The following is a 26,677-nucleotide window of genomic DNA, read 5'->3' as shown; positions in this document are numbered from 1 at the left end:
GTTGCACTGGTAAGGGAACCAGTATAGGCACAAATGCTATGAAGTTTTTGCGGTCCTGCTCCACTTTGAATTTATGCCTTAAATAAGCTTGAATAAACTGCCCAGGAACACAGCCAATGCTATTCCCTTTTTATTTTTAGCTACAGATTAAAATTTTCAGTGTTTTCTGGGACTTCAGTTGGGATGACCCCTGTTTTTACAGGCAAGATCCAGGCACAAACAATTTGGGGTGACAAGAAGCTTTCAGTATAGCAAAGTATCCAGACTTACTCCAGAGACAGTAACTCATTCAATCAACCTTCAGATATTAAATTTTCTTTGCATGAAATAAAACCTTTGAAGAAAACTCCCTTCCCCCTTTCATTTGCAGTTCCATACATTGATCTGGAACTACATAGCTCAAGGAAAAGTCTACTGATGTATCAGACCACTAAAAATGATGGAATTCAAGAGCATTAGAAGCCAAGGCATGCCTCTTCCCTTCCTAGCTGTGCACCATCCCCACATACAGCCAGTGTTATAAGCAATTATCAGCAAACTACAGAACAACACTCTTTGAGCATATTAATCTACTCCCAAAGCACAAATGTTTATGCTTAAAGAGAGAGCAGAGATACAGAATAACTTTAATCCTGTTTCTAAGGTCAGACCCACCGCAGCAGCATCTCCCGCCCCAGCGCAGGCGGGAGCACCGAGCCCCCGGTGCTGCCCCCGAGCCGGCAGCTCCGTGCCCGGCACAGCAGCTGGGCACCAGCTTTGCTCCTGCCACGGGGAAAGTACACGCACGTCGTGCACACAGAGCCGGCTGGAGTTGCAGTTGCACTTCGGGTTACCTTCTGATTTCACAAACCATGAGATGGTTTTACCTGCTGGATGCAGCCCCGGGAGCACAGCCACGTCTTGTTTATTCGGCCCTTCTGCTACCCTCCCTCTCCACGCTGTTTTTTGATTGCCCTCCAAGTTGGGAGCTCCTCAGTGTGCTTCAATCCTGCTTTTATTGACCTTTCCTCAGGTTTTCCTTGCCAATTTTTGGCAGTGTATGTACATGACACTCCCCTCCCTGTGAAACAGAGACTGCACATCTCCAAGGTCAGACTCATGGGCAAGAGTGCCTTGTGTTAACATTTAATCCCCAGTACTTGAGCAAAGCACATGGCAGGTCCGAGGTCAGCTTCAGTGGATGCCCAGAGCTCGTGCTGCTGCCCACAGACCCCACGTGGAAGAATATTAATGTTGATGGCAGCAGCTGCTGAAACCACAGCCCCTTATCTGAGCCTTTTCAAGTTACGGGAAGAGATCAGCCTCCTACAGCGTGCGTTTGCCCAGGACTCCCCCCCGGGCTCCCTCTCCACCGTGATTTATTGATGAGACAACCCAGGAGGAAGCCAGAGAACACAGATTTGCTATCGACCTCGCTGCGGGACAGAGGAGGAATTTCACCTTGCAGAGAGGCAGGTTAGAATTGAAATCCACCATCCACAACATGCTCGGAAAGAGGATGCCCACGGACAGCCGCGTGGCAACCACCGTCCCCATCGCTTTGTGCTGCTAACATACACCAGCTGTGCTGAGAGCAGCCGGGAGCTACGTGCAGCAGCGAGTAAGAAGCAAGGGTGCTCACCAGGGGACAGCGTGCATGGCCACACCAAGGGAAAGCTCCTACCCCAGCCACAGCAACTGGGCGACGGCTCAGCGACATGGTCACCAAGGCCCTTTTTTGCCATCCTCTATCCAAGGCCATGCTGTGCTCTGCCCAGGAGACGGATGTCCACGCTGTCCCTCTCCCACAGCCGCTGAGACAGCTTCTTGCTGCAGAGTGGAGACGTCTCTTGTAGCCTCCTTATATTCATTGCATTCCTTCCTCCACGACGGCAGGGTCACCGTATCAGACTTGGCCGTCACACGAAGAACATGCACAGGGATGCTCGGAGCGCAGAAGGGAACGAAACACCCATGACTCAGTGTAAACCGGAGCAGGTCCCCGACCGGAGGTGCGCTGCGGGGATGCTGCTGTCAGAGTTACAACACGGACCTTCACGCTGGAGCACAAACACCCTGGACCGCAGCAAGGACTATTGACTGACTCGCTGACATCTGCCCAAACAAGTACCAAGGTTGGGGTTTTTTGCTTTTAAGACTTACCTGTCCTTAACTGTAGCAGCCAAACAACAAGAGATGAAATACGCATGTATCTGTTGTTTTCTTTTTAAAAATAAAAATATTAAAAGCACAGGAGGTAACAGGAGTTCATTCTGGGCGGCATTTAATGAACAGAGAGGAGGGAAATGACTGCTGCCTGCCCCACCGCGTGCCAGCTCTGGACTGTCATCGCTCTGAAGGGCCACAAGCGAAGGCAAAGCTTCCCGCAACACCCAGCCCCAGTCCCTGCCCCAACCACCACCTTTATTTTGCCCAAGGCAACTCGCGCTTCTAGCAAAAGGGGACTGAGCCAGGGCAGCCGGAGAGCACGCTGCTTTGCACCTCTCCCGAGCAGCCGATGGGGACTGGCACAGCGTGGGAAGGCTCTGCACCGCGGGGTGCACGGAGGGGGAGCAGGCCATGGGCCTGGGCTACTGCAGGGGCCACGGGCTACCACCCAGGGATTACTCAGGTGACCTAGGGAGCAGGATACAGCCAGAGCCCGGGGCCCTTCCCCACCTCCTCCTTTTGATCATGGCAGCACTGATATGGTGGCAGAGCTGGCCCATCCGTAACACCCCGAGGCTTTCCGGCTCAACACAGATAAACACTGCTGAAGACAGAGCAGATCCTTCCTTCTCCAAAACAAAGACGTGGAAAGACAATAAAGTCACGGGCCAGGCCCAGCTCTCTTCAGGGCAATGTCCTTCTTGTTTGATTTCTTGAACGGGCTGTAAGCAAGATACAGACTTTTACGCAGTCTCCATGTTGATAAATAGAGCAATAAAAAATAATAATTTGGGGCCCGCTCCTACAAAGAACTGAGACCCAGAGCCCCGTGCAGAGACTTTGACTCGTCCAGCCCACAGTGCCTCGGGTGTGCTCTGGCTGGGAACCACGCACAGCCAGACCAACGCACTTGGCTCGCTCTCCTGACCGAGCTCCACCAGCAGGTCCCCAGTTTCTCTCAAATTGTTCCTGGTTTATCTGCAGTGGGTAACAAGGGGGTAAACATTAACATTTTGGCTTTTCTTGTGCCATAAACATAACTGACGGAGCTCAACACAAAGATGAATTCTGCTAACAAGTATCACCCCAGTCTACGTGGCACAATTAAATAGAATTTTATTTTCAATAAATATACAATCTGCATCATACCAGACAATATGCTGTGAAAAAATAAAATGTACAGAAGCAACCAACAGGACAGCTTGACTGTAGCTAAGGTCACTTGGTGACCTGGAAAACTACCTCGGTTAACACACACAAACACAGAAAGAGCCACCGCAGCCTGTGAGAGAATTAAAATTGTGTATTTTGGGTCTTATTAACCGCAAAAGTCCCCGCCGCAGGTTTCTTTTGCATAACACAGGTTTGAAAAGACATGAGCTGGCTTTCCTGGTACAAATGCTATTGGAAATGTTTACTTTGCTATATCATCACTGTATCTACTTGACGCACACAGACTGCTATTGAGAGTGGCAGGTCTCACTGCTGACGTGACATCGGATCCGTTTGACGAGGGGCCCCATGCACACGTGTGTGCCCCAGCACACAAATGCACGCATACGTACTAACAGGAGCTTAATTCTGTTAAAACTAGTACAAGGACAAAACTGGAGTCAGAATCGATTTCACCACAGGTTCTACCATTTAAAAAAATACTCTAGCCTAATTACCACGTTCACCAACGAGAGCACACGGGTACTTATATCTCCGAGAGGATGAGCCATGGATTTGGACTGGAAGGACAGTGGAGGCAACTCCCAACTCTTCCACCCGCTCAGCGCTTCCCACGGCACCTCCATGCACAGCCCACGCCGCCTGGCCACGCGCTCTGCTGCATGGGATGCAAACAGCTGAGCAGTGCCGGGTGCGAGCAGCGAGAAGTCCGGCCGGCCGGGCCGCCGGTGGCCCCAGGGAAACGGCCAGGACCCGGCGGGACATGGTTTGCAGAGGCCAGCGCGGCCGGTCGGGTGCTGGCAGCCGCTTCAATCCAACAGAGCTGCTGTGGGGTGCGTATAGGGTGTGAGGTGGGGTGTTTCAGTCGGTGGTTTATTTTTTTTCCTCGTCTGCCTGCTTGGTCTGGCTGCTGTTAGTCCCCCACCTCATGTTACCTCCAGGGATGCCGGAGAGACGCGGTCGCACTCCTCCCGGGACCGCAGGCTGTGCCACTGCTCCACGGCCGTCCGGTGTGCGTTGAGCATCCGGCGCCAGTGGTTGGACTCGGGGGCACCCGTCGAGTACTGCCCGATCACGATCCTCCCAATGAAGTCGTTGCTGCTCTTCACGTTGTGCCCGTACACTGGGGAGAGCAGAAACAGAGACTGGTCAAGGCAAAAGCATCGCTTGCCCACCCGGACCTCTGCCCCTGGCAAGCCAAACGTCTTACCAACACCCCCTCACACAGCACGCCAGACACCAGCGTTTTTGGCATATAACTCAGCACCTCAAAAAATATTAGAGACCGAATCAGCACCTCCAAAAATATTGGAAGGAATAACATAAGCTGCACTACAGACTGAAATATAATTCAAATAAACAGGACACAAATCCACAGTTATCATGGTATTCAGCAAGAATAGGTGAAGTAGAATCATAGAACAGTTTGGGTTGGAAGGGACCTTAAAGATGATCTACTTCCAACCCCCCTGCCATGGGCAGGGACACCTTCCACTAGACCAGGTTGCTCAAAGCCCCGTCCAACCTGGCCTTGAAGTAGAATTACATCATGTAAAGAAATGCCGAAAGCTCTGCCTGGGCATAGCGAAATGATGAAAGCAGCCAAGCAGCCCACACCTGGGGAAATGAAGAAGCAGCATCTCAAACTGTCCTCCTCCAAATGCAAGTGTCATGAACTGTTCCAGTGCTAATCGATAGCGTTCCTGACTCAGAGACAGGAATCACACACGTACAGGCTCAGTGGGATGCTTATACAGAAACAATTTTTCATAATTATCGCTGCAGCTACTTGTTAAAAGTCCAGGAAAACAACTGAGGGAGGGACATCAACCCAACACCCCGTCCTTTGGATTAGCCCAGTCTCCTGGAACAAAAGATCGCAGACAGCAGCAAACTCTAATGACGGGCCTGATCCCGGGAAAGGCTGCACACTTCCGCCGGCCAGGAGCAAAAGCACTTTGTGTTCTGCAAATTGAAGCCCTGCCTCGGTTCATTAGAAAGTTGAACAAAAAGTCTGTGCAAGCTGAAGCCAGGATATCCACGGGCGCTGGCTGGAATATTAAGGATTAAAAAATCTCCTCAGGAAAGAGAGGGATTTTTAAGAACAAACGCCTGCAGGGGCTCCAAATCCACCCAGGCTTGTGCAGCAAGAGCAAGTTCAAAGGGGGAGTGCAGGCTGGCGTGGAGCCACGAGCCTGGCACGCAGCTGAGCGCTGCCGCCGCTGCCCTGCCAGCAGCACCAGCTCTCCAGGGCTGCTGGAAACCGGCGCTGGCAGCAAAGCCACCTTTGGGATCCCTGCTGGCAGCACCCCCTGAGGCAGAGCGCACCCTCCCAGGCAGGCAGGACACCGAGCACTAAGCACTCAGCCTCGCTTTTAGCCACACATCTTTGTCAAGGCTGTGTATTTCCTGCTATAATATATCCCGCAATTAATTAGTATTATTTTAACGTGCTACTCAGTATCTCTACCATCTCCATACTCTGCAAAGGCTGGTTCCTAGCTGCTGCACCAGCATGAGATCTTGCTTTGGGTGACTTAGGTGCCACCTGCCAGTGCAGTCCCAAAATCAAGCTGTGCAAGGTTACATCTCGCTTTATACCTTCCAACAGCTCTGACACACACGGGCAGAGATGCGTCTGCTCATCAAATTACCTGGGGATATTTTTGGTAATGGCAAACCTTCAAAAATGTCCCAATCATTTCTCCAAATAACTGCACTAAAGAAAAATTACACTGAAAGTCAGAGCATTGTAAGTCTATCTTCAAACTACAGTTAAAAATGAACTGGGGGTACATCCCCCCGTTAGGAAGACTGCATCTCTTCTGCTGGTCGCCATCAGTTATCTGGGGGTGATGCCACCAGCTCTCTGCGACGTGCCGCCGAGGAAGTGCCCCTGTGAAGAGGCCAGGCTGGCATTATTTGGAAAGGCCACCTTTTGAGGATGCAGTGAAGAATTTTAAGCCATCCATCTCCAACTAGTACGCAGCCTGCCAGAGTTATTAACGAGTTCTCCTACAAGGCAATGGATCACAAGTGTAGCTAGCATGGCTATGCTACATGTCCTGCTAGATTTATTACCCTAGAGAAAACAAATACTGTGATAAAATCACATAAAAGTACCCCCAAATCAAATGCCTCCCCAATTTTTTATATAGGTGCTTTTTTTTCCTTCTTTTTTTTTTTTCCATTCTTTTTTTCAAGAGTGAAAGAAGATGAAGCCTAATCCTGGGAGACAATAGCAAGTAATTTAAACCAAGAAGTCTTAAAGGCCATCAATTAATCACAGGATAAATTAACAGTGGGGAAGTACCCCAGGCATACCAATTCTTCAAAAGTAATCCATGTCAGGATTGTAAAATGAGTAGGTGTGCTAGCTAAGGGGACCTGTTATTTTACTGTTGATCCGAGTATTTTGAATTCTTATAAAGCATCTTGCTAATCTCCTCGTGTCAGGTAATTAGCATGTTGATTCCTTTAGGGTATTAATGGGCTAATTATACAAGCATCGTTGTTTCTATCATTAACTAGTTTAGATAGCACAGAGGTAGACTTATTGCTGAAGAACAGGGAAGACATTTTCCAAGGCTAAATGCTTATTCACACACAGACGGTAAGAGGTGGCACTGGATTCGACCTCAGGTTTACAAACTCGCAGCTTCACCCCAGCAGCTTTCTCAAAAGATGAGAGACCTTTGTGTGCCAAAAATTCAGCTTCACTCATCAGTTCGTCAGCCTTTAAAACTCAAGGACATGCCTTTCTCAGAGGCTAATTGCTTTATTCCACTCTTAAAACGGCCAGTATTTGCTGAGCAAATTTGCTGATGGTTGAGGTGCACGGAGCTGTTGCATGGACCTTACCCAGGAGAAGGTGCTAAAGTTAGTGTTGTGAAAATAAGCCCTTTTCTTTGCTCACATTCAGGAGCACAATTTTCCCTGTTGTTGTCACTGGTTCTTCCAAGAACGGCTTGGAAAGGAAAACTGTCGGAGCCTGCAAGCCCAGGTGAGAAGCTGAAAGCAGAGGCTGGCGGGGTTGCTGGCACTTGCTGCACCGGACTGGAGCCATTTGCACCGCGGGCTCCCGTCCTGCCGCAGGGAGGGGGAGCAGCTCTCCCCCGTTCCTTCTGCTGCAGCAATCACTTCTCTTCTCAAACAGAAGAGGAACCAGTTCCTTGAACACCAATGAACACCCACGAGCATGCACTAGCCGTTATACTTATTACACCATTTACACTCATGTCTGGCACTTCGGTCTGCTCCAAAGCCCAGCAGAAATGGTTAACATCGCACTCTCAGTACAGACCCCATATGTACCACTCATGTACCGACCAGGACTCCCGGGTGCTCAGACACGATCCCAAAATGACAACTTTTCAAGATACAAGGCGAGCTGCACACCGTTCCGGGCTGAAGGGGACCTGCTGATGCAGCGGGCACCTGCGGGGAGATCCAGAGCCCCTTTGAGCAGGAAACCCCTGCAGAGGGGCCACCAGCCTGGGGATGGGCAGGCCCTGCCAGAGCCCCTCGGCTTTTTGCACACACACGCGTGCAGTGACCTGCGTACCATGGCTATAGTCCCACCTGCGGTGGAGCCAACTCCACACAAGCTCATGCCTTCAGCCTCGGCAGGGAAAAAGCTCCTGCTCTTTTCTTTCAGCTTCTTCCACAACAGGTAGAGGTGGAGAAGCCCCTGTGGTCCAGCCCACGGGACAGCAGTTGGGCGCTGCGCCACGCTCTGAGCCCAGGTTATGGTACAAGTGGGCCGAGCTGTATTACCCGATGTCTGAGCATCCCCTTCCAAAGTCTGAAGGAGCTCAGAGTAGATTTCAGATTAAATCTGCTCTTGGCCACAAAAAAACAGTAACTCCGTGGAGGTGCTCAGAAGCAGAAGATGAGGTAATTATCATTTGGGGTTTTCAGACTGACCCAGACTCTGGTTATGGACAGGTAGACACTACTTTCCATTTAAGAAACCTATTTTCCTGACAGAAACTACACACCTGATCTCATGAGCTCTTTTTCCACCATTGCAGTAAATTACACAATAGCAACATCCATTTCCAGGCCAACACAGAGCAAAAAGCAATTAAGGAAGCAGAGGTCAAACCAATTCCTTCTACAGCTGCTCTTTACTGAGGGACGCATTTAGAAACAGAAAGGCTTCTTTAAAAAAAAAAATCTTTACAATAGAAATGCTGAAATAGAAAAGAAAATTTGGCTCACTCATGTCCATTAAAAGGGTTGAATTCTTGAGGACAAGCAATGCGATGTAAATAAAACATTTTTCTTATATACTTATTGATGCATCGCTCCTAAATGATCCATATCAAAGCGATGGGGGCCCGGGTGCTACATGAAACTTTTCTTCGGGGTAGGGAGCAGAGCAATCGGCCAGGCAACGGCCCACGTGCCCCCCGGGCTCCTGCGCAGGAGGGGTGGCCGGGTCGCTCCCCCAGCCCGGCTGCCGCGCTCCCTGCAGGGCTGAGCAGCGCGGCACGGCGGGCACCGGGCACCGCGCAGCCCGCAGCCGCGCCCCGGGGGTGGCAGGGCCTCTCAGGAGGCGCGGTGGGACTTGGAGCTCCAACAGCTGGCTCCAAGTGCAACTCCCGCCTGAGCTTTCCCACGTCTCCTACCAGCCTCGGCCACGCGGAATTGCTTTTCACCAGTCGACAGTTTCACCTGTCGCTACGTAATCAGGCACTCGCCATGAGTTTGCCTGGGTGGCATCAGCCCAGACGCTGGATCCAGCCAAAACGCCCGCTGCCTTCCTCTTTGCCTCTACACTGAGACTTGCAAACCGAGTCCTTGTGAAGAGCATGACTGCAAAGTAATCGCGATTTATGACTTATGTGCAATAGTAGAATTTAAGCTGGCATTTCAAATTTTAATTCATCCTTTGATTAAACATATTAGCAGCCTTGAAATGACCAGGAAAAAGCACTAATTTGAAAATTTCCTTAGGCTAACCTCAAGGCTGTCAGTACCATTTATGTGGTGGTGGACAAGCTTTACACAGAAGCACCTTGCTCACCTGGGTCACAAGCCATCTGCATCTCCTGTAAACCATCTGCCAGACATGCCCAGCAGTTGCTCAGCAGTTACGGCCTCACTGCACCACCGAGTACGGCCGCACAGCACCTCTGCTGCCGCCTGCATCTGCCGGAGCACCTACTGCAGCCTCTCCGGGAGCAACGGGCAGAGAAATCTCAGCGCACTGGATTAAAATAATTTAACTCTTCTTCAGTCACCTACATCAGTTACTTGCAATACAATTAAAACCATTTAACTCAGAGAGAAGAAAAATAACAAGCAGGAACGTGCCTCTGTTTTTCATCTGCCTTCTTACTCAGGCTAGACATCAGGCAGACCGTCTTCACCCAGTTTATACTAATTCGTCTTTAGCTTATTTACAGCACACCACCACCCACTCTCTAACAAATTGCCCCCAAAGTTAGTTTGGGTTTTTTTATTTATTTATTTTTTAAAATGCAATTTGGTTGCATCCTGCATATTTTAAAAGGCTTTCAATAATGGAGCACCCCTCGGTGCAGCTCACATGCACGCCTCCGACACACGACGTTGCAGCACAGCACGCCAGCGGGCACGATTACAGAGCCAGCCCGCCGCTGCGGGGGGCATTTCCCAGCACAGCAGACACAGCCACAGGAACCAGCTCCCCAGTGGAAGAAACCCCGAAGGAATTAGAGGGCCCTGCCCTTTTCCTTTCCACTGTAGGATAAAGCTATTAATTCTAAATACTAGAGAGCAAAAATCCAGCTTAATTTTTATAGCTGGTCTAGAGCAGAGTTTTGGGTGCCTGGGTCAACCATCAGGCATGAAAGTTGTTAAAAAAAATCCCACCCGCTATTACATACCTGCAATTGCTGTTGCCACAGCCTGTATAAGTTTCATCTGATACCCTTGGCCCACCAGGCTAGGAACTGAATAAACACCTACGTGGCAAATATTCTTACTGCAAGGGCTTTGCAGCACAGGCACACCTAACCCCGCAGCCCAGAGTCGTGCCTGCACCCCTCCAGCCGCGCCGGCTGGCATTGTGCTGCAAGCTGCAAAACCCGCACCCAGAAACCTTCAGCCATCAGCGTCCTGCTCTGGCGGCCAGATCGCATGCTGTGCCCAGATGCATCCTCAGATTACAGCCAAACCAGTGGAAAAGGGAAAAATAAGCAAAGACGTGCCCGAGGCTGCGCACAGGCAATTGAGCGGCAGAGTCTCCCTGAGGACACAGGTCTCACAAGACCATGGGGTCTCTCTGGCAGGAGCCACAATCCTGCTAGCACTGACCCATCAACACTCCCCACACCTCCCCACTTTAGCCCCAGGGCTTGGCAGGGTCTCAAAAAGTGCCTTATTTCACATGCTTGCACCACTCAGGCAGGCAACACTTCATCCCCCATCCTTCGCAGGCAGAAACCAGTGCCCAGCCTTTTCTACGCTGGCTGCTGAGCTCTGCCATCAGCTAGTGGGTCTGAGCTGTCAGGTTAAGCAGGTCTGAAAACTACTTCTGAACTGCTTGACATCAATATTAAAAAGCTGTTTAGCACAAAGAGGGTGCTGCTAGGAGCAGGCAGCAGCAGGACTAATGATGCACGCTGTGAAGGTCACAGGTACGGACCAAATTCTGCCCTTTGCTCCTTCAGTGTGGCCCATAATATTTAGTAGAGAGGACAGAAAAGCACAGGAGAAGATGCAGTGGTTTCACATTTATCAATTTAATCTCCATCAGGCTCTGATGCGCACATAAAAGTCACTTCCCAGCATCTCCGTGAGGCTGCTCCCTGCAAGGTCTGCGCCTGCCCGGCTCCAGAGGGAATTGGAACCGCCCGAGCACACGGCTGAATCCTGGCCACGCACGGACCCACCGTGGGTCCGGCATCCTCCTGCTGCTCCGTGTGGGAGAACGCCACCACGCCAAGGAAACTCTCTTTGGGAAAGCATTTCCCCTCCTCGTCCTCCTGCGAGGGCAGCCCCTGCGCTCTGGCCCCTGGGAAGGGGACCCTGTGGATGTACCCAGCGGCGTGCCCCGAGCTGGCGCTTGCTCAGTTGGGGCCTGGCCTCAGGTAAGGAGAGGAGAGTCCCGCAGGAGAGAGCAGGGACCCGAGGAGCAGGGGAAACGCAAATGCACAAGTGTGTCCTGCAGAGGTCTCAAGGACACATAGGGATGACACCTCTTGAAATTATCTCATCAGGAGAAACTGGAATAGCGGACTGGATGCATCTATTGCAACAGCCCAGAGGATATTGAAAAAGAGTGTCTACAGCTGGCTTTTTCCACCTCCAATTCCTTTTTTTTTTTTTTTTTTAAATTGCATCTTAATTCTATGCACTGTGAGCCCCAGATCCAACAAAGCACACGAATGGCTTCATGCATATTTATACACCCCACACAAACAGGCTCCAACACCAACACCGTGCAGCACCTGCGAACGAAGGCAGGGATGGCCGCGTGGGAGAGGCAGCCTCTGCCGGCACGTTCGTGCGTCTCCTCCGACAGCCACGGGGCCAGGCACAGGCATTTCATCTCCAGACACTGCTCTACTGCCCAGAGCAGCTACTGCCACTGAGATTTTTCCTCATTTGATACACAGAAAGATTATGGCCTTGCGAGACATTTAAACAACTTATTTCATCACGGCATGAGCAAAACAAGATAAAACACCGAGGTCGAGAGAGGCATGACACTGCTTAAATTAATGGGCTTGGCAAAATGAGCAAGCGCTGATGATCAGCCTGGAGAGAGGAGGGTTTGCTCCTTCCTTTAGGAGAAAAAGATTCTCGAAAAATTCCAGAGAGCTCCAGGACAAGCGGTTTCTGCCATGTCTGCAATGAGGTATGGACTCTGAAGCCACAGATGACTTATTAACTCAGTCAGTCCACTTGAAGAGTCTAATTTTGCCTTCTAAGCAAGCAACAGATTGGCTCAGGAAGCATCAGCATCTTGTTGCTCTCACCAGGATTAATAGTGTTTCACTCCTCCTCGTTAAAGCAGTGAGCCTGCTGCAAAAAGCCACATCCATTCCTGGAGCATCTTCCCTGAGTGGCCCTAAACCAGAGGTGACGCCAGGCGGGACTGGGGCTGCAGGACCCCACTCAGCGTCTCCAACCAACCCTCGCTGTCCCCTCTGCTGTCACCTGCTCCGGGCTGACAAACAGCACCTATCGTGGAGACCAGGAAGCCACAGACAGGGATCTGGAGGATGGAGAGCAATGGGGACCTTCCTCCTCCCAGAAGAAGCCTGTGCATCACACCTGCCAGGCAGGGCGGTCTGGAGGAGGCCAAGGTCTCCCGCTGCCAGCGCATCTCCCCGTGCCCCTCTCCCATCGCCCCAAGAGCGGCAGATGTCCTCACAAGACCTGCTGGGCCACCTCACGTGGCCACAGGACCCAGAGCAAAGCAGCCGGGACCACGGGAGGCACCAGCCAGGAGCACTCTGCTCTCCACAGACCCGAGCACGGACCATATGGTGTCCAGTGCATAAATACATGAAGCATTTTATAACGCCAGACACAAAGGCCAAATTCTGATCTAAATTAAACAGGTACAAATCCCCAGAAAATCCCGCACTGACATCAATGGTTTTTTCTTTTTATTTTCTCCTTTGGGTAAGATAGGATTACACAGGTTTAAGCACAGATTAGATTCTGCTTCTGAGCTCCAGATATGTGGAATATATAGACACTCCAATACTTCAGAAACATACGTCTAATAGACAACAAGAAACAGTTTCCTAGCAGCAAGTTGCCTAATTATCTATCCATCTAAGAGATGTTACGGTGCCCAACGTGATAGTGTTTCAAAACAGAAACCGCTACTACTTCCTCCTGCGTTCCAGCATGGGAAAACAAAATAGTTTCATTTGCCTCATATATTAGAGGAGATTTCCCCCCCCATATATGTGTGCAAAAGTGCCTGAATATTTTTTGTGGGAAAGAAAAAGCAATAGGAGAAACAAGAGACAAGCACCTGAAGCAGGAAGTCAAAATGTAGATGTGTAATGACCCCAAACATATCCCGGTTTCTATCCCTGCAAACGGGCACCTAAAGATGATGCTGGCATCTGAAGGTCATGCTTTCACACAGCCAGGCAAATCAAAATTCAGGTGTATTTCTGGAAAAGCCTGAGGCCAAAACCATTATCAGCCTTCAACCTGCTCAGCTAATTGGGACATTTGGAAATCAGCCCGTTAATTAAAAAAGTACCATTGAAAAGCTTTGATATCTCTGCATCCTGTTCACAGGACTTTTACAAATCTTATGCAGCACAGGCAAACACCAAAAGCATCACCTTGTCTCCAACATCTACACCATGAGTCTGACCACCAGGGCTGATGGGGAAAAATGAACAGATTTAAGGTTTAAGGGGCTTCAGCCATCTTCTCCTCAACCATCTTCTCCTCAACCAGGAGTCAAGCTGCCTGGAGGGCCAACTTTAGGACTCACTCAGAATGAATCCTAGTTAGTTTTATTTCCAGTTACGATGGGTAAGTGCAGGTCTGTGAGCTGTAAGCCTTTGGGGCAGCAGTCTTCCCCTCCACCTAACCTGGGCTCACATGGAAGGCGAGGTCTGGAGCTGATGAACCTTCAGCTTTGGCCCATCTCCATACAGCCTTTTCTGCCAGGTCAGGGCTGCTCTCCTCCCCTCCATCTCCACCAATGACATGGATCAAGAGCACCCCAAAACATTTTCTATTAAACATCCAAAAAATGTTCATTAGACAATGTACAAAGCCAAACCGGTCTGCACCAGGGCATCTCCAACATCCCCGGGAGCGAAGGGCGACAGCGGGCCAGAGCTGTGCTCGCCAGGGGCTGTTTGAGCCATTAGTGACCATTTATTCCAGATACAGAAACATCCCGAAACATCCACCTCCAACAAGAAGTCAGGATTTCAAGGAAGACCCAATTCCTCAGGATTTCAAGGCAGACCCAGTTCCATTCCTTTTGTGCCATTATAGCTTGAGAGGAGAGAATACACTCAAACAGGCAGTATTTCTTCAAAAAGAAAATACTTCAGTCAAAGCAAACCAAACTAAACTACCCAGAACTGCACCATTAGCAACACACACAAATAATTACTTTTTTTCCCCTCTAAAAATTCAAACTTCATTAAATGGTCCTTAAATTTTCCCAAAAGCCAAGGGAACGGGGAAACGAGGCAATAGAGGAACAAGGTATATTGCTATTGAACAGCAATCTGTTATTTTAATCAAGTCCTGCCTACTAACTGTGTCCTGGTTTCGGCTGGGATAGAGTTAATTTTCTTCCTAGTAGCTGGTATAGTGCTGTGCTTTGGATTTTAGTATGAGAATAATAGTGATAACACGCTGATGTTTTGGCTGTTGCTAAGCGGTGTTTACATTGGTCAAGGACTTTTTTTTTTTCTTTCTTTCCCTTCAGCTCCCCCTGCTCTGCCGGGTACCCAAGAAATGGGAGGGGGCACAGCCAGGACAGTTGATCCAAACTGACCAAAGGGCTATTCCATACCATATGATGTCATGCCCAGTATATAAACTGGGGGAGTTGGCCGGGGGTAGCGATCGCTGCTCGGGGACGAGCTGGGCGTCGGTCAGTGGGTGGTGAGCGGTTGTATAATTTTTTTTTTTTTTCCTTTTTTCCCTCCCTTGGGTTTTGTTCCTCTCTCTCTCCCGTTGTTTTCCTTCTCATTATTATTATTATTATTATTATTATTATTTTGTTCCAATTATTAAACTGTTCTTATCTCAACCCACGAGTTTTCTTACTTTTGCTCTTCCGATTCTCTCCCCCATCCCACTGGGGGGGAAGTGAGCGAGCGGCTGCGTGGTGCTTAAACGGGGGGCTAAACCACGACAAACTGGAAGTTAAGGAGAGCCCTGGGCCTGAAGACAGGCGCTGTGACAGCACGTGGTGCAGGCAGACACCCAAGGTACCATCAGTGCCCCTCCGCAGCAGCCGCTGCAACCACGGCTATAGGTGCGCAAAGTCTCGCTGTTCAACAACGCTCCCTTGGGAACTCAAACACTTACAAAAATAAATTTTAAAAATGTCCCTAAGTCATTATAGAAAACCGAGACATGGTCGGTCCATTTTTAGAACATACTGAAGAGTGAAGAGAATCATATAAAAATCCTATGGGTGGTTTAGAAGAGAGAGTGCCTGTGAGCTGCCTCCTCAGCCAGTACTTGCGATGAAGATCTCAGCAGCTGTCACACACGTACCGAGGACACCTCTCCATCAACAAGCAAGCCCTGCCCAGCCCGCTTCCCTCCCCTGGGCAGAGCATCCTCTCCTGCCAGAGCCATGGCCACCTTTCACAGGGGGTGGTGCAGCGGGACAAGCCCCACAGCCGCTCTCCATCAGACACCAGCAGCCCCGATGCTTGTCCCAGCTCCGGCTATGCTCTTGGCCAGGTCAGACGGCAAAGCAGGCTTTCCCTCTGCATTTGCACAGATGGTACCCAGAGCACGAAAATTATTTTTCCCTCTTCCCTCCCCTGCTTGCTTCACAAGCCCTAACGATGTAAACATGTACAAGAGCTTACTTAGAGGGAGAAAGACACACACAGTCACCACAGGACCTCGGGGAGATATATATTCCCTAACTGTGAGCGCTGAAGGTTATATTTTTTATGGTAAGTGATCAAAAGATGTTAACAAGTCACCAAGATGCGGTTTGCCCTGGAGCTCTGGTGTTTTTTATTGGGCCATCTGGGCTTTACTGCAACGCAAACAGCATTATCGACAATTGTTATTAACAACATTATAATCATTAACAAAATACCACAGTGCTCGGATTTCAGGTGTTGTCGCACCTCCTGCTGCACAGCCCAGGCTTTCCGAAGGTTGGGCTGGGATTTAGAGGACAGCCTGCCCAAAATCCATCAGCAGGGAGAGCGCGGTGTCTCTAGACACCCAGCATCCAGCCCTCCCAAGCACAGAGGCTGCAGTCGCACCGCAAATATCCTTTTTTTCTGCTTGGAAGTGACCTCAGGCAGCAGCTGACAGCCCTGCTGCCGGGGCCAAACTCCACCTTCCCCTTACCATGGGACAAAGAATAATTAACACCTTTGTTCACAGGTATATGTGGTTAGGAGAACATACTGTCTTTTAAAGCCTGCCCCATTTCTCTGCAAGAGGTGAACCCATGACTTGCTTGCAGTCGAGCAGAAGATGGCACATTGGGGATGTGCGTCAAGTTGGCAAAAAACAAAAAGTGGAAAAAAGAACCACCCAAAAAAGTGCATTTCTGTTACAGTATGTATACGGATGCTCATTACCTAGACAACATGTTTGATGGAGTAAATGAAAAGTCAAACAACATCTCCACTGAGTTGCCTCACATCATCTTTTTTCTGTCGGGATGTTAGACTTGTTATGAGTATCAGTTGCCTTCCTGATTTTAGCCCCTTATGGTGAGAAGCTGTGAACAGACAATACTTGCAGCAGCGGTCCCAAGCCTGGCTGCCTCCTCCTGGAGAGGACATCTCCACCTGAGCTCATCCCACCTCATTTTAGGCACTAAACTGGGACATGTGAGTTAGGGACAGCTCCAGTAAGCATCTGAAGTAGGAACAGAGAGGAAGGCAGAAAGACAGCTTGTACAAGGTGTCCTGCACCAATGTGGAAGGAGAAGCACTCTGGCCTGTAAATGCCAATAATTTACAGTGTTGAATCCTCGTATGCATAAGGAGGAGGAAAGATCTAAGAACCAGCCCAAGCCCCCCAAATCTTGGCTAACGCAGAGCTGACCCTTGCAGCCCATCTTGGAGGTACCCACTGCACATCTCCTACTCCGACTGCACTTCACTATGTTCGTCCAAAGTCCAGCTCTCCAGAGCACCGCCAGGAAAGCAGGGGCAGAACGGTGCTTTACAGAAAACCGTCCATCCACAGTGTTTGCGCGCACAGTCCTTGCTAAAGTCACAGCAAAACGGTGCATAAATTCTTACTACAGTGTGCTAAACCCAGACAGTTTGATTCAAGATGCACAGGAGAAAAACACACAGGGGGAAAAAAAAATTAATCTTACTTTGTCTAGATAGTGCCTTACTTTGCAGTGTGGTACCAGCCACCCAGAGGGAGCCAGGAGCCTCAGCTGATAGGGACTGGCACGGCTCCACTGCTTTCCAGTGAAGCCAAGCCAATGCAAAGACAGCTGCAGACTGGGTCCAAAATACGAAGCCACAAAAAAGCTTTCTTTAAATTATTGAAGATATACTCACTTCTGGCTCCCATGACTGCTTTTACAGCTCTCTCTCTCCATTCAAAGCATCGTCACCCACCCTTCAAGAGAAAGGATTATTTTCCTTTTCAATTGGACTTTCACTCAACAGCAAATTTAATTAACTGACCTAATGGACTAGAGCTGTGGATTCAAAAAAATAAGAAATAAAAAACAACTCCCACAAAACACACAACAGAAAGAACCACCACTGCAGCCAAAAAAAAAACCCCACGTAAAAATAAAAAACCTAGACGAAAAAATGTGGCTTATGCTCCTGCTTTGTAGAGATACAAAATAATAAAAAGATCCTCATGTTGCGAGGTATGGCTTCTCCATGCTGGCAACTATTTGCTCTTTATTGTCTTTTAACAGAAGATCCCAAAGCCCTTTACAAGCTTTTAAGCTGCACAATACCTTAACACGCAAGAAGGCAGCTATATGGGGAACACCACCATCCCTATCCCAGAACTTCGGCCAAGCTGCACGCTGATACTCACTGTATTAAAACCTCACAGATGCACACAAGAAGAAACTGCAGCCCCTCTCGGGGACACGCTTTCACCAACATCCGGAGCACCTCCATCACTTAGGCGAACACTGAGCGTGGCTCAGCATCTTCACCACCGCTACGTCCCCCGAACCACCTCACTCGCGTGACACCGCAGATACCTGTGCAGGAGTCCCGATTCAAAGGTCCTTGCAACAAGACGGGCTCTTGGCTCCTCTAACAAGGGGAAGCAGTGCAGGCACTGAACGAGCAGAAGACTGTACACATGATAACATGACCAACACCCCTGGCTCCGGCTATATATTGGCTACACAAACCACATATCTCAAACAACAGAGTCCCGACCACAGCAAAAGCAGCAAGCCCAACATCACCCGCAGCAGTGCCGTGCCCGAGCCACGTGTCCAAGAGCGGCCACGAGAACCTGGCCCCGCTGCTCCTCCAAAAAGCTCTGCACGTTCCTTCCCAGCTTTGGAGCTGCTGGTGACATTTCTGGCCTGGGATTATTTATTGCAACGTTCAAAGCAAGCACCACGTCACTTAGAAGGTGAAGCACCACTTAAAAGGCATGCCACTGAAATCCGACTGCATTATATATGATTATAAATCAGCTAACTTCCCATTGACTTATTTGAGAATACATCCATTTGCACAGAAACAAATAATCAGACATCCACTCATTAATGTTAACTTCATCAGCCATGGCAAGGAGCAGCGTTTCCCTCACCCTCCTGACTGCACACAGCTGCTACTCGGTTTGCCTTTTCTTCTTCTATTAGGAAAAGGGGAAAACAAAGAAAAGAGTACTTCACGCCGGTCACAAGATCACCTGATGGAAGCTTCCAAGAACAAATTCATCATTGCACATGCAAGGTACAGTCTGGGTGATGTGCATGCAAAGCAGTGATTAATTATAGACTTTTTGCTGAGGAAATTTCTGAGCATGAAGGGCAAAATTTAAATTGCTGATCAGCATCACTTTTGTTACAACATGTTTGGAAACAAACTAATGGATTGGAATTAGGCTCCTTGTACCAGCTTTGACACCTGTATCTACCATGTAAGAAATAAAATTTAAAAATTCTTCAAAATATGTTCTTTCAAATGCAGATTCCTTTCTTTTCATCAAAAGATGGTGAGTAATGGGTGGAAAGTTGCCAAAAACACGTTTGTGAAGCGTGGGAGCCCAGTGTGGCAGAAGAGCGTGGGTCCCACTGCCCAGCCCCTCTGCTCTTCCAGAGGGCAGGAAGGTCTGACCCTGCTCCTGACGGTGCCCGAGCTCCACACCACACAGGCTGGGTGAAATCATGGCGTGGGAGGGAAACCCACCACTTCCTGGGGGTCCCTGCAGCCCTGCCCAAGAACTCCATGCTGTGGAACGGCAGAAAAGGCACCGGCCACAGCGGGTCCATGGCCTCAGGTCAGCCCCACCGCTGCTGCCCAGCCTGCGGGCGAGAGCACAGTCCGGGACTCATCCCTGCGCTCTGCTACTCCTGCTCCAAGCAGCACGCCCAATTGCCCATTTCTACTGACTGTTTTCATGCCTAGAGAACAAAAATAGGAGATTCAGAAAGTGTTTAAAAATAAGAATTCCTAACCCAGCCAAACATCTCCAGCACTGACAAAGCTCTCGAGCGAGCTTAGCTCTGGGACTCCTCCTGGCCCACAGCCTGCAGGGTCTGTGTCTTGGTCTATCTCAGCCGTGCCACGCAGGGCTTGGCACCCCGTCCCAGTCCTTTAAAAATAAAGGCATGAACAAACCTGTTTACAGAAGAGGTGATGTCAGTGTCAAACCCCTATAGCTGCATCATCTCACTGGCAAATTATGTCAAGTACCAGAAGTTATCTTCACCAGTGTTTGGGCTCTGGGATCATTCAATGTTTCCCTCTCATTCTTCTAATTTTTGACTTTATGCCCAAGTTGGTTGCTGCTGAGAAGTGCAATTAATGCCTCCTCCTCCTCTGCACAAAAGCGTTCCCAGTGGCACCAATTAAGCACAGGAGCGACGAGGTGCGCTCCCAGCCAGCTCCAGCCGTCAGGTGGCAATGCTGGGAACAGCCTCTGCAGAGGAGAGAGTGCTAATTAAGCTTCCCTGGAGACCCCAGCAATGGTCACCCCTTGCAGGGTGGCTACTGGGACAGACACCGTCCTGCACAGACTCATCTGCACACCCACAACTGCTTCTCTGTTCACCTCGGAGGCAACCACGACTGTGCCAAGTCGGTAACACCACCACATTTACCTGTGAACACTAGGCTGGCATTCTCCAGTTCTTCCTGTGGAACCTTGAAGCTGAAGGACTCATTGTAGAAGGGATCTATCGTCCCCCGCATGCAGGAGGTCTTCTTGGTTTTTGTTAATTTTAATCCATGAACAAGCTGAATTTTCACAAAGGGATCTGACAAAAACGCAAAACACAGGCTCTGCGTTACGGGCGTCGTGAGTCAGTACCCCGGTTCGTGAAGGCTGGGCACCGCAGGGATGGACCGTGCTGGAAAATGGCATTTGGAAATGACTGGGGCTTGCACCACCGCGCCGCTCCCAGGGATTTGCAGCGCAGACAAAGTCAGGCAGCTGGATTAAAAACGTTCCCTGCCAAAACCACAATTAATGACAGCCTTGACAGAGGCCAAGCATACTGTTCTTTTTGGAAAATGCCAACGTTCTGGCAGCAGCAGTAGCTGGGGCAGGGAACATGGGAAAAACACCTGAGGACATACACATGAAGCAATTACCAGCCAGCACGCTCAGAAACGGCAGGGAGCAATGCATGGACACTGGAAAAACCTCACACCATCCACAGAGCAGCTAGATATCATAAACGAAACCACTGCAACATTAACAGGCAGCACACAGCATCTACAAAACACTGCGCAGCCACGAATGGGCTGCCTTACAGAACACAACACGGGGGTAATTTAGAGCTCCTGGTTCCTCACCTCACCCTGGTTCAGAGATTTGTATTTTAAATATGGCAAAGGTATTCACACCCTCCATTTTATCTCAGGGTAAGTGTTCCAAATACTTGCGTTATTATTGGCTATATATATAAAATGAATATCTGGAGCCTTGTATTAATAGGAACTGAGCATCCAAATCCCCCTGGGTCCCCACAAATGGCAGCCTCACCGCTGATCTGCTTTAAAAGCACATATAATCTGTGCATGAGTAATGTGAGAAATGCACTGCCCTTTACCTGAACCTTGGCTCATGTCTGTCTGAAGAAGCTGTTTTGCTCTGATGATGTCCACGTTCAGTCTTCCCGCGCTGGGTAGGTAGTTTAGTGACAACAGCAGCTCTCCCAGCTCCACTTCATTCTGCAGGGAAAAGGGAACGTGGAAATTCAGAACAGAGCTCGGAGGGGAAGGGAAGGACAGGAAGAGAAATTAAATAAATCCCATTTGTCTAAGTGCCTGAAAAATAAATTTTAGTCACGCTCTAAACTGCAACCAAGAACCATCTGGTGGTACCTCGTGCTGAGCAGAAACAAGAAAGAATACTATCCCCAGGTGAAGATCGTTCTTTCATCGCTGATCCTTCACCAGCTTTTCGGCAGTCATGCAAAGAGGACCTATAAGGAGGAATGAATACAAGGTCAGAAGTTTCTACCTGCTCCATTTTGAACAGTTCCAAGTGGTTCTGATCTTACCAACCTCACATCCTTATTAATGTACAAAAGACGGACCCCTTGGACAAGACATCCTCTTTCCTTCCCAGCCCCCAAGGACCACACCAGCCACTTGGGAAGTTCAGGCACGAGAAGGTTAGTGCATCCCTGGGTCACAGGAAGGCAATTCAGAGGAGACAGCCCTCAGCGTCCGGCCCGTTCTACCCAGAGACCACAGCACAGCTTAACTGTGCCCTTGCTGTTCATCAGGCTGTGCCACGGCCATAGCTTCACATCAGTATAGCTGTTCAGCCATTACTTCTTTTCCTTTTACTTAATGATGCTTAAAACTAGTAATTAAAAAAAAGAGCTGAAGAACTGACATCACCGCTCCTCAGACGTGACAGCTTAAAATAACCTCTCCCCCCAGCATGACCTGGCTCCGAGATGCTGTTATTCTCAGATGCAAAATACACACAATGAAGCAGCTCTGGAGACTGAAGACACACCAGCCAGCCTGGGCAGGGCATCGATCCATCTGCCTCATCTCAGGTCCGTGCAGGAGTGCAGAGCTAGTTCTTCATCCCAAATAGCCAAACAGTTCAAACCCAAGCCTAGATCGGATGGTCACAGCTCATTCCCAAAAGGAAAAGAAGCTGCAGTGGTATTGCAATCATAACAAAAGGCTTAAATATCTTTACTGATGCCCCAAATATTAGATTACACAAATCAGAGACTAAAGGACTGGGTAGACAATAAAGAAAAAACCTGAGACAGAGTCACAGCCTGAATTGACCCAAAGAACCAGGTTCATCAGATGAGCCAGCACATGAGGTACCATCCCTGGCAAAGCTACAACGGCTCTGGGGAAACTGAGGCTAGGGCTGCCAGGAAACCCAACCAGTTCATGGCTATTCAGCTGCAAACAGAAAAGCACAATCACCACTGAGTGCAGATGAACGAGAGGGCTCGACCGAACCCACGGAGGCACTTGGGGAAAAGCCCCGTCGCTCTGCCAGGAGCAGCACAGCACCTCCTGCCTGGCCGGCCGGCCGCACAGAACGGCTCCTGCTAACAGCGGGCCACTCAGCTCCTCACCTAATAGCCAAGCGCTAAAACTGATGTCAGGTAATGGTATTAAAAGTTTTCCCCAAGGCATTTTGTCTCCTCTCCTGTTCCTGTTGACTACCGGCGAAGGCAGCGGGATGTGCGTGGCATGCAGGAGCAGGTAGCCAGCTGAGGAAGTCCTGTACCTCCAATGCTATATAATACAATGCAATTTAATTCAATATCCTTGTTTTGGCTTTCTATGGAAAATATGGCAATAGGCTGCCTGACTTCACATCAAAGGTCTCTGCGTTCCGGGAGCCAGCAAAGCAACCCCTCTGTGTTTAACCCTGCACATTTAACAAGCAAAGGACGAGGGAAGCACCAGGCGGGGAGCAGGGCGAAGGCTGCAAGTACAGCAACGTCCTGACTCAGCCCCTGGGCGAAAAGCGTGGGCCTACATCACAGATCCTAAGGCAAACCCACGTGCCCCCCTCGCACGCTGGGCTGTCCCAGGAGCCAGCACCAGAGCCAACCCAGCAGCGTCGACCCCAAGCTGGCCCTCCTTCTGCTTGACCTTCCCCACAGCCCCTCTCCCACACGAGAAAAAGCATCTGACGCCTTACCCCAAACTCTTTTGGTCACAGCATCTCTTGGGTCACGTCATGTGGCAATACGTGACTACACGGCACACTCACTCACACTCGCCACGTGCGTTCTCTCCCGTTCCTACAGTATGTTTGATTTACCGAAAAGGCACCCCTCTTCCATCAACCTTTGTCAACTCCCACACCACAGTTCTGTTCAATATAAGATATTTTAAATTCTTTCCATCAGAAAGCCATCCCCAACACAAACCTGACCCAATACACACACGATGTTCATGACTCTTGCAATGTCAAGCCATACCTACGTACACTGTTGTGCCCAATGGTTGCACAATGTAAAGATCTAAGACAGTCTCACATCCAAGGTGGTTTAAACATCATCTAATTTAAACTATATTCTTTGGTTTGATTTTCCTTAAAACCACTCCTCTCAGGTCTGTGCCTGGAACAGCCTGAAGACACATTTATCATCGAGAACGGTCTGTGAGCTCCAAATCTATTACCAGGACAGTAACAAAGCATTGCAGCGCCCGCAATGCCACCCACAACAGGACCCACCTGAGGTACCCCTTGACCTCAGCTCATTTTTGATAACATATCAACAACATTTTTAACGTATCCAGTCCTACTTCCACTTGCATTCACTGTTGCATCGGGTTTCATGCAGGCTTTAATTCCTAGAAATTCAGGTACATTTGGACAGCGCAAATTAGGAAACTAATTAGTGATGTTATTACCTGCTGGGAAGAGACATCAAACAGCTCCAGCTGCAAATACCAAACTTCTGGCACAGCCAGGAGGCAGGCTGGCACTGGGCAGGGATGTGGGACCTCTCAAGTCACCTCAAGCTTAGAGCGCTGAAAATCCACATTAAGATTTGGGGTAATTACTTCTGGATTCATCCATTGGTGGAACCTGTTGACTTTATCCGAGACCTGCAGGAACTAAGGGGCTTCCCTGGGTCAGGGAGGAGCGGTGAAGCTCAGCAAGGGAAGGTAGATCTCCACCCTTCCGACACACTTACATTTATGCTCCATTTTAAAAAAATTGCCCCATGTTGTACACTGACAATATCAGACGGGGTATGTAACACCCACCAAGGCACAGGCAGGAGAACCAGGCATCTATCCCCACCTGAACTCTCCCCAGCGCCGTGCCCCATAACCCCTGCAGAGGCTACTGAAGGAGCCACTGTAACGTAACCACCACACTGCTGCCTAACCCACGAGCCTTCGATAGGTAAAGGTAAAGCTAAACCCCTGATTTTCCATAGGACCTAACCTAACAGGGATATCGGCACCTCTAGACAAATCTCTTTGACTATCTGGGCTTAAATTTGAGTAAGGTGAGATATAAAATGCTATACTCCGTAAGTGTGATCCACTGAAGTCAGAAGACAGACTACCACCAGCTTTAATGAGTCTCAGATCCGGCTTACTTTCCCCTTCTGCCCCTTAATGCTTTTCAAGCATGCCCAGATTTCTGTTCGTTATTTTAAGGGAAGGAACATACAATCCAACCCAGAGGCCACAGCAGGACGGGTGCGCTCACAGCCAGCAGGAAAGCAGCAGCCTCGCTGCAGGCAGAGCACCGCACTGTTTACAGCGATAACAAAAGGTGTTTTCAGAAGGAAACCCCGATCCCCGGATAGCTCACCTCCCAGTACAGGTGACTCAGCCTTTTCAAGGCACTTAACTTGAGCAGTGAACTGCCTCTGATCTTATAAACGCGTTATTTCTAGCTTAGCTGCAAGGATCTAGGAAACGTGCTTCAAATCCTGCCACGGTGCCTGAGGGGACGTCAAGCACTTGAGAAAACAAATCAGTGGCCAGCAGCCACCACGCGTTCCTCCCCGGCACATCGGAGCGGCACTGCCTCCACCGTGCCGTGCTGCACCACTCTCGCTAGCCTCCTCCTGTTCTTTGGCTACCTGTCATCATTTGCAAACAAGAAAGGAATTAACGGGTTGCTCCAAGAAGCCCAAGGTACAAGGCATACCTCCTCAGGTTTTAATTCCCCGTGCTTTCCCCAACAAGCTCACGCCGTGGCGTGATGTGGCAGTCTTGCTAATAAGACACGCTGGTGGCACGGTTTGTGTCGGAGATGAAGATGAAGATGCAGACAGAGCTGCGGCTTAATGGACTTGCTGGCTCAGCGGGCAAAATGGAGATAACTGGGGGGCACAGTGGGGTCCACTGTGAGATGGAGAAACAGGACCCTTCGTGTTACGGGTCAGGCAGGAGACTCAGCTCAGGGAGGGATGAGTGGCCACAGAGGTCTCAGGTGGCTCGTGGGGCCACAGGAGCTGCCCAGGGTGCTCCTCCAGCCACAGACCCACTGAGCTCACCTGCACCTTGGAAAGACTCCGTGTTGCCATAACCATTGACACCCACGCCCATCACCTTGTTTATCGGCATCGATGGTGTTAAGACACGTCTTGCTGGGGGACTGCAGGCACGGAAGCGTGGCTTTTGTTTTGCCACACACTGGAGCCGCCCCAAACCTCCGACTCGCACGGGGGCTGAGTGGAGGAGAGGGCTGCTTATGGATGAGAGGTGTCATCGGCACATTGTTCACGGCAGGGAAAGGAAGTGCCTGAATTTTACTTTTCCTAGGTCTTTTCATCAGGAAACTAAAATGCTGTTGGTTTCGCCTTGAATATTTTGCCCCCAGAACACAGCGTGCAGAGGTGCCCCTCGGGCACCGCCATGCAAAGGCATCATCTTAGTTGCCATTATTATGCTGATGACGCGCTGATTTGTGCCGAGATCCCAGATGACCCTGGAAAAGCAATTTCCTGTTTGATGAGGTGCCGGACTGACACCAAGCCTGGGATGTCTGAGACTCTCCTGAAGCTCTGATTAACATTTCACTCCTGGCTGTTCCTCTGCAGCTGTATTACACAGCCAGGCGTTTGGATTTGCAGCCTTGGGCTTGCCTTCTGCAGTTACCGTTTAGGTTGAACCAGACACACGCAAGAAGGTTTTTTTTCTTTTCTGTCATCTCTGAAACACAAAGAGGCTACCTCAAGGGAAGAGGAGTTTTTAATTAATGCCATTTGCACATCTTGTTTGAATCAGGGCAATTCTTTCCTCACAGCCCCCCCCAGACTGTTTGCTGTGCATTGCTACAAGACCAGCAAAATTCTGCAGCTGAAACCCTCCCCGGTTCCCGACAGGAACCAGAGCACATTACATCAGCACAGACATCTATGCAACGCTCCTAATGAAGTTTGAGATTGATTTTCCTTCTCAAGGTTATCTGTGATGGTACCTCCAGGCACATTAGAAAACTGATGGTTTAGAACAGTTTGCTCTAACAGGCTTTCTACAGCATCCTGTGACACACAGCAATCATTTTG

The 26,677-nt window shown here is 49.6% G+C and overlaps 1 protein-coding gene across 1 annotated transcript in view; it reads right to left on the bottom strand.

The window, feature by feature from the left end:
• Positions 1-3,972: 3,972 nt before the first annotated feature.
• SYT17 (synaptotagmin 17) overlaps positions 3,973-26,677 on the bottom strand; it is a 40,005-nt gene continuing 17,300 nt past the window's right edge. The window contains exons 6-8 of the mRNA XM_072878162.1: positions 21,251-21,371; positions 20,297-20,452; positions 3,973-4,444 (exon numbers count right to left, since the gene is read on the bottom strand). Coding sequence (XP_072734263.1) covers positions 4,248-4,444; positions 20,297-20,452; positions 21,251-21,371 — 474 coding nt within the window. The 3' untranslated portion in view covers positions 3,973-4,247. The remainder of the gene's footprint in view (positions 4,445-20,296; positions 20,453-21,250; positions 21,372-26,677) is intronic.

This window comes from Ciconia boyciana, chromosome 13 (assembly GCF_034638445.1).
Source record: "Ciconia boyciana chromosome 13, ASM3463844v1, whole genome shotgun sequence".
NCBI lineage: Eukaryota > Metazoa > Chordata > Aves > Ciconiiformes > Ciconiidae > Ciconia > Ciconia boyciana.
The sequence above is the reverse complement of the archived record's forward strand: the minus strand, read 5'-3'. Positions and strand labels throughout refer to the sequence as shown.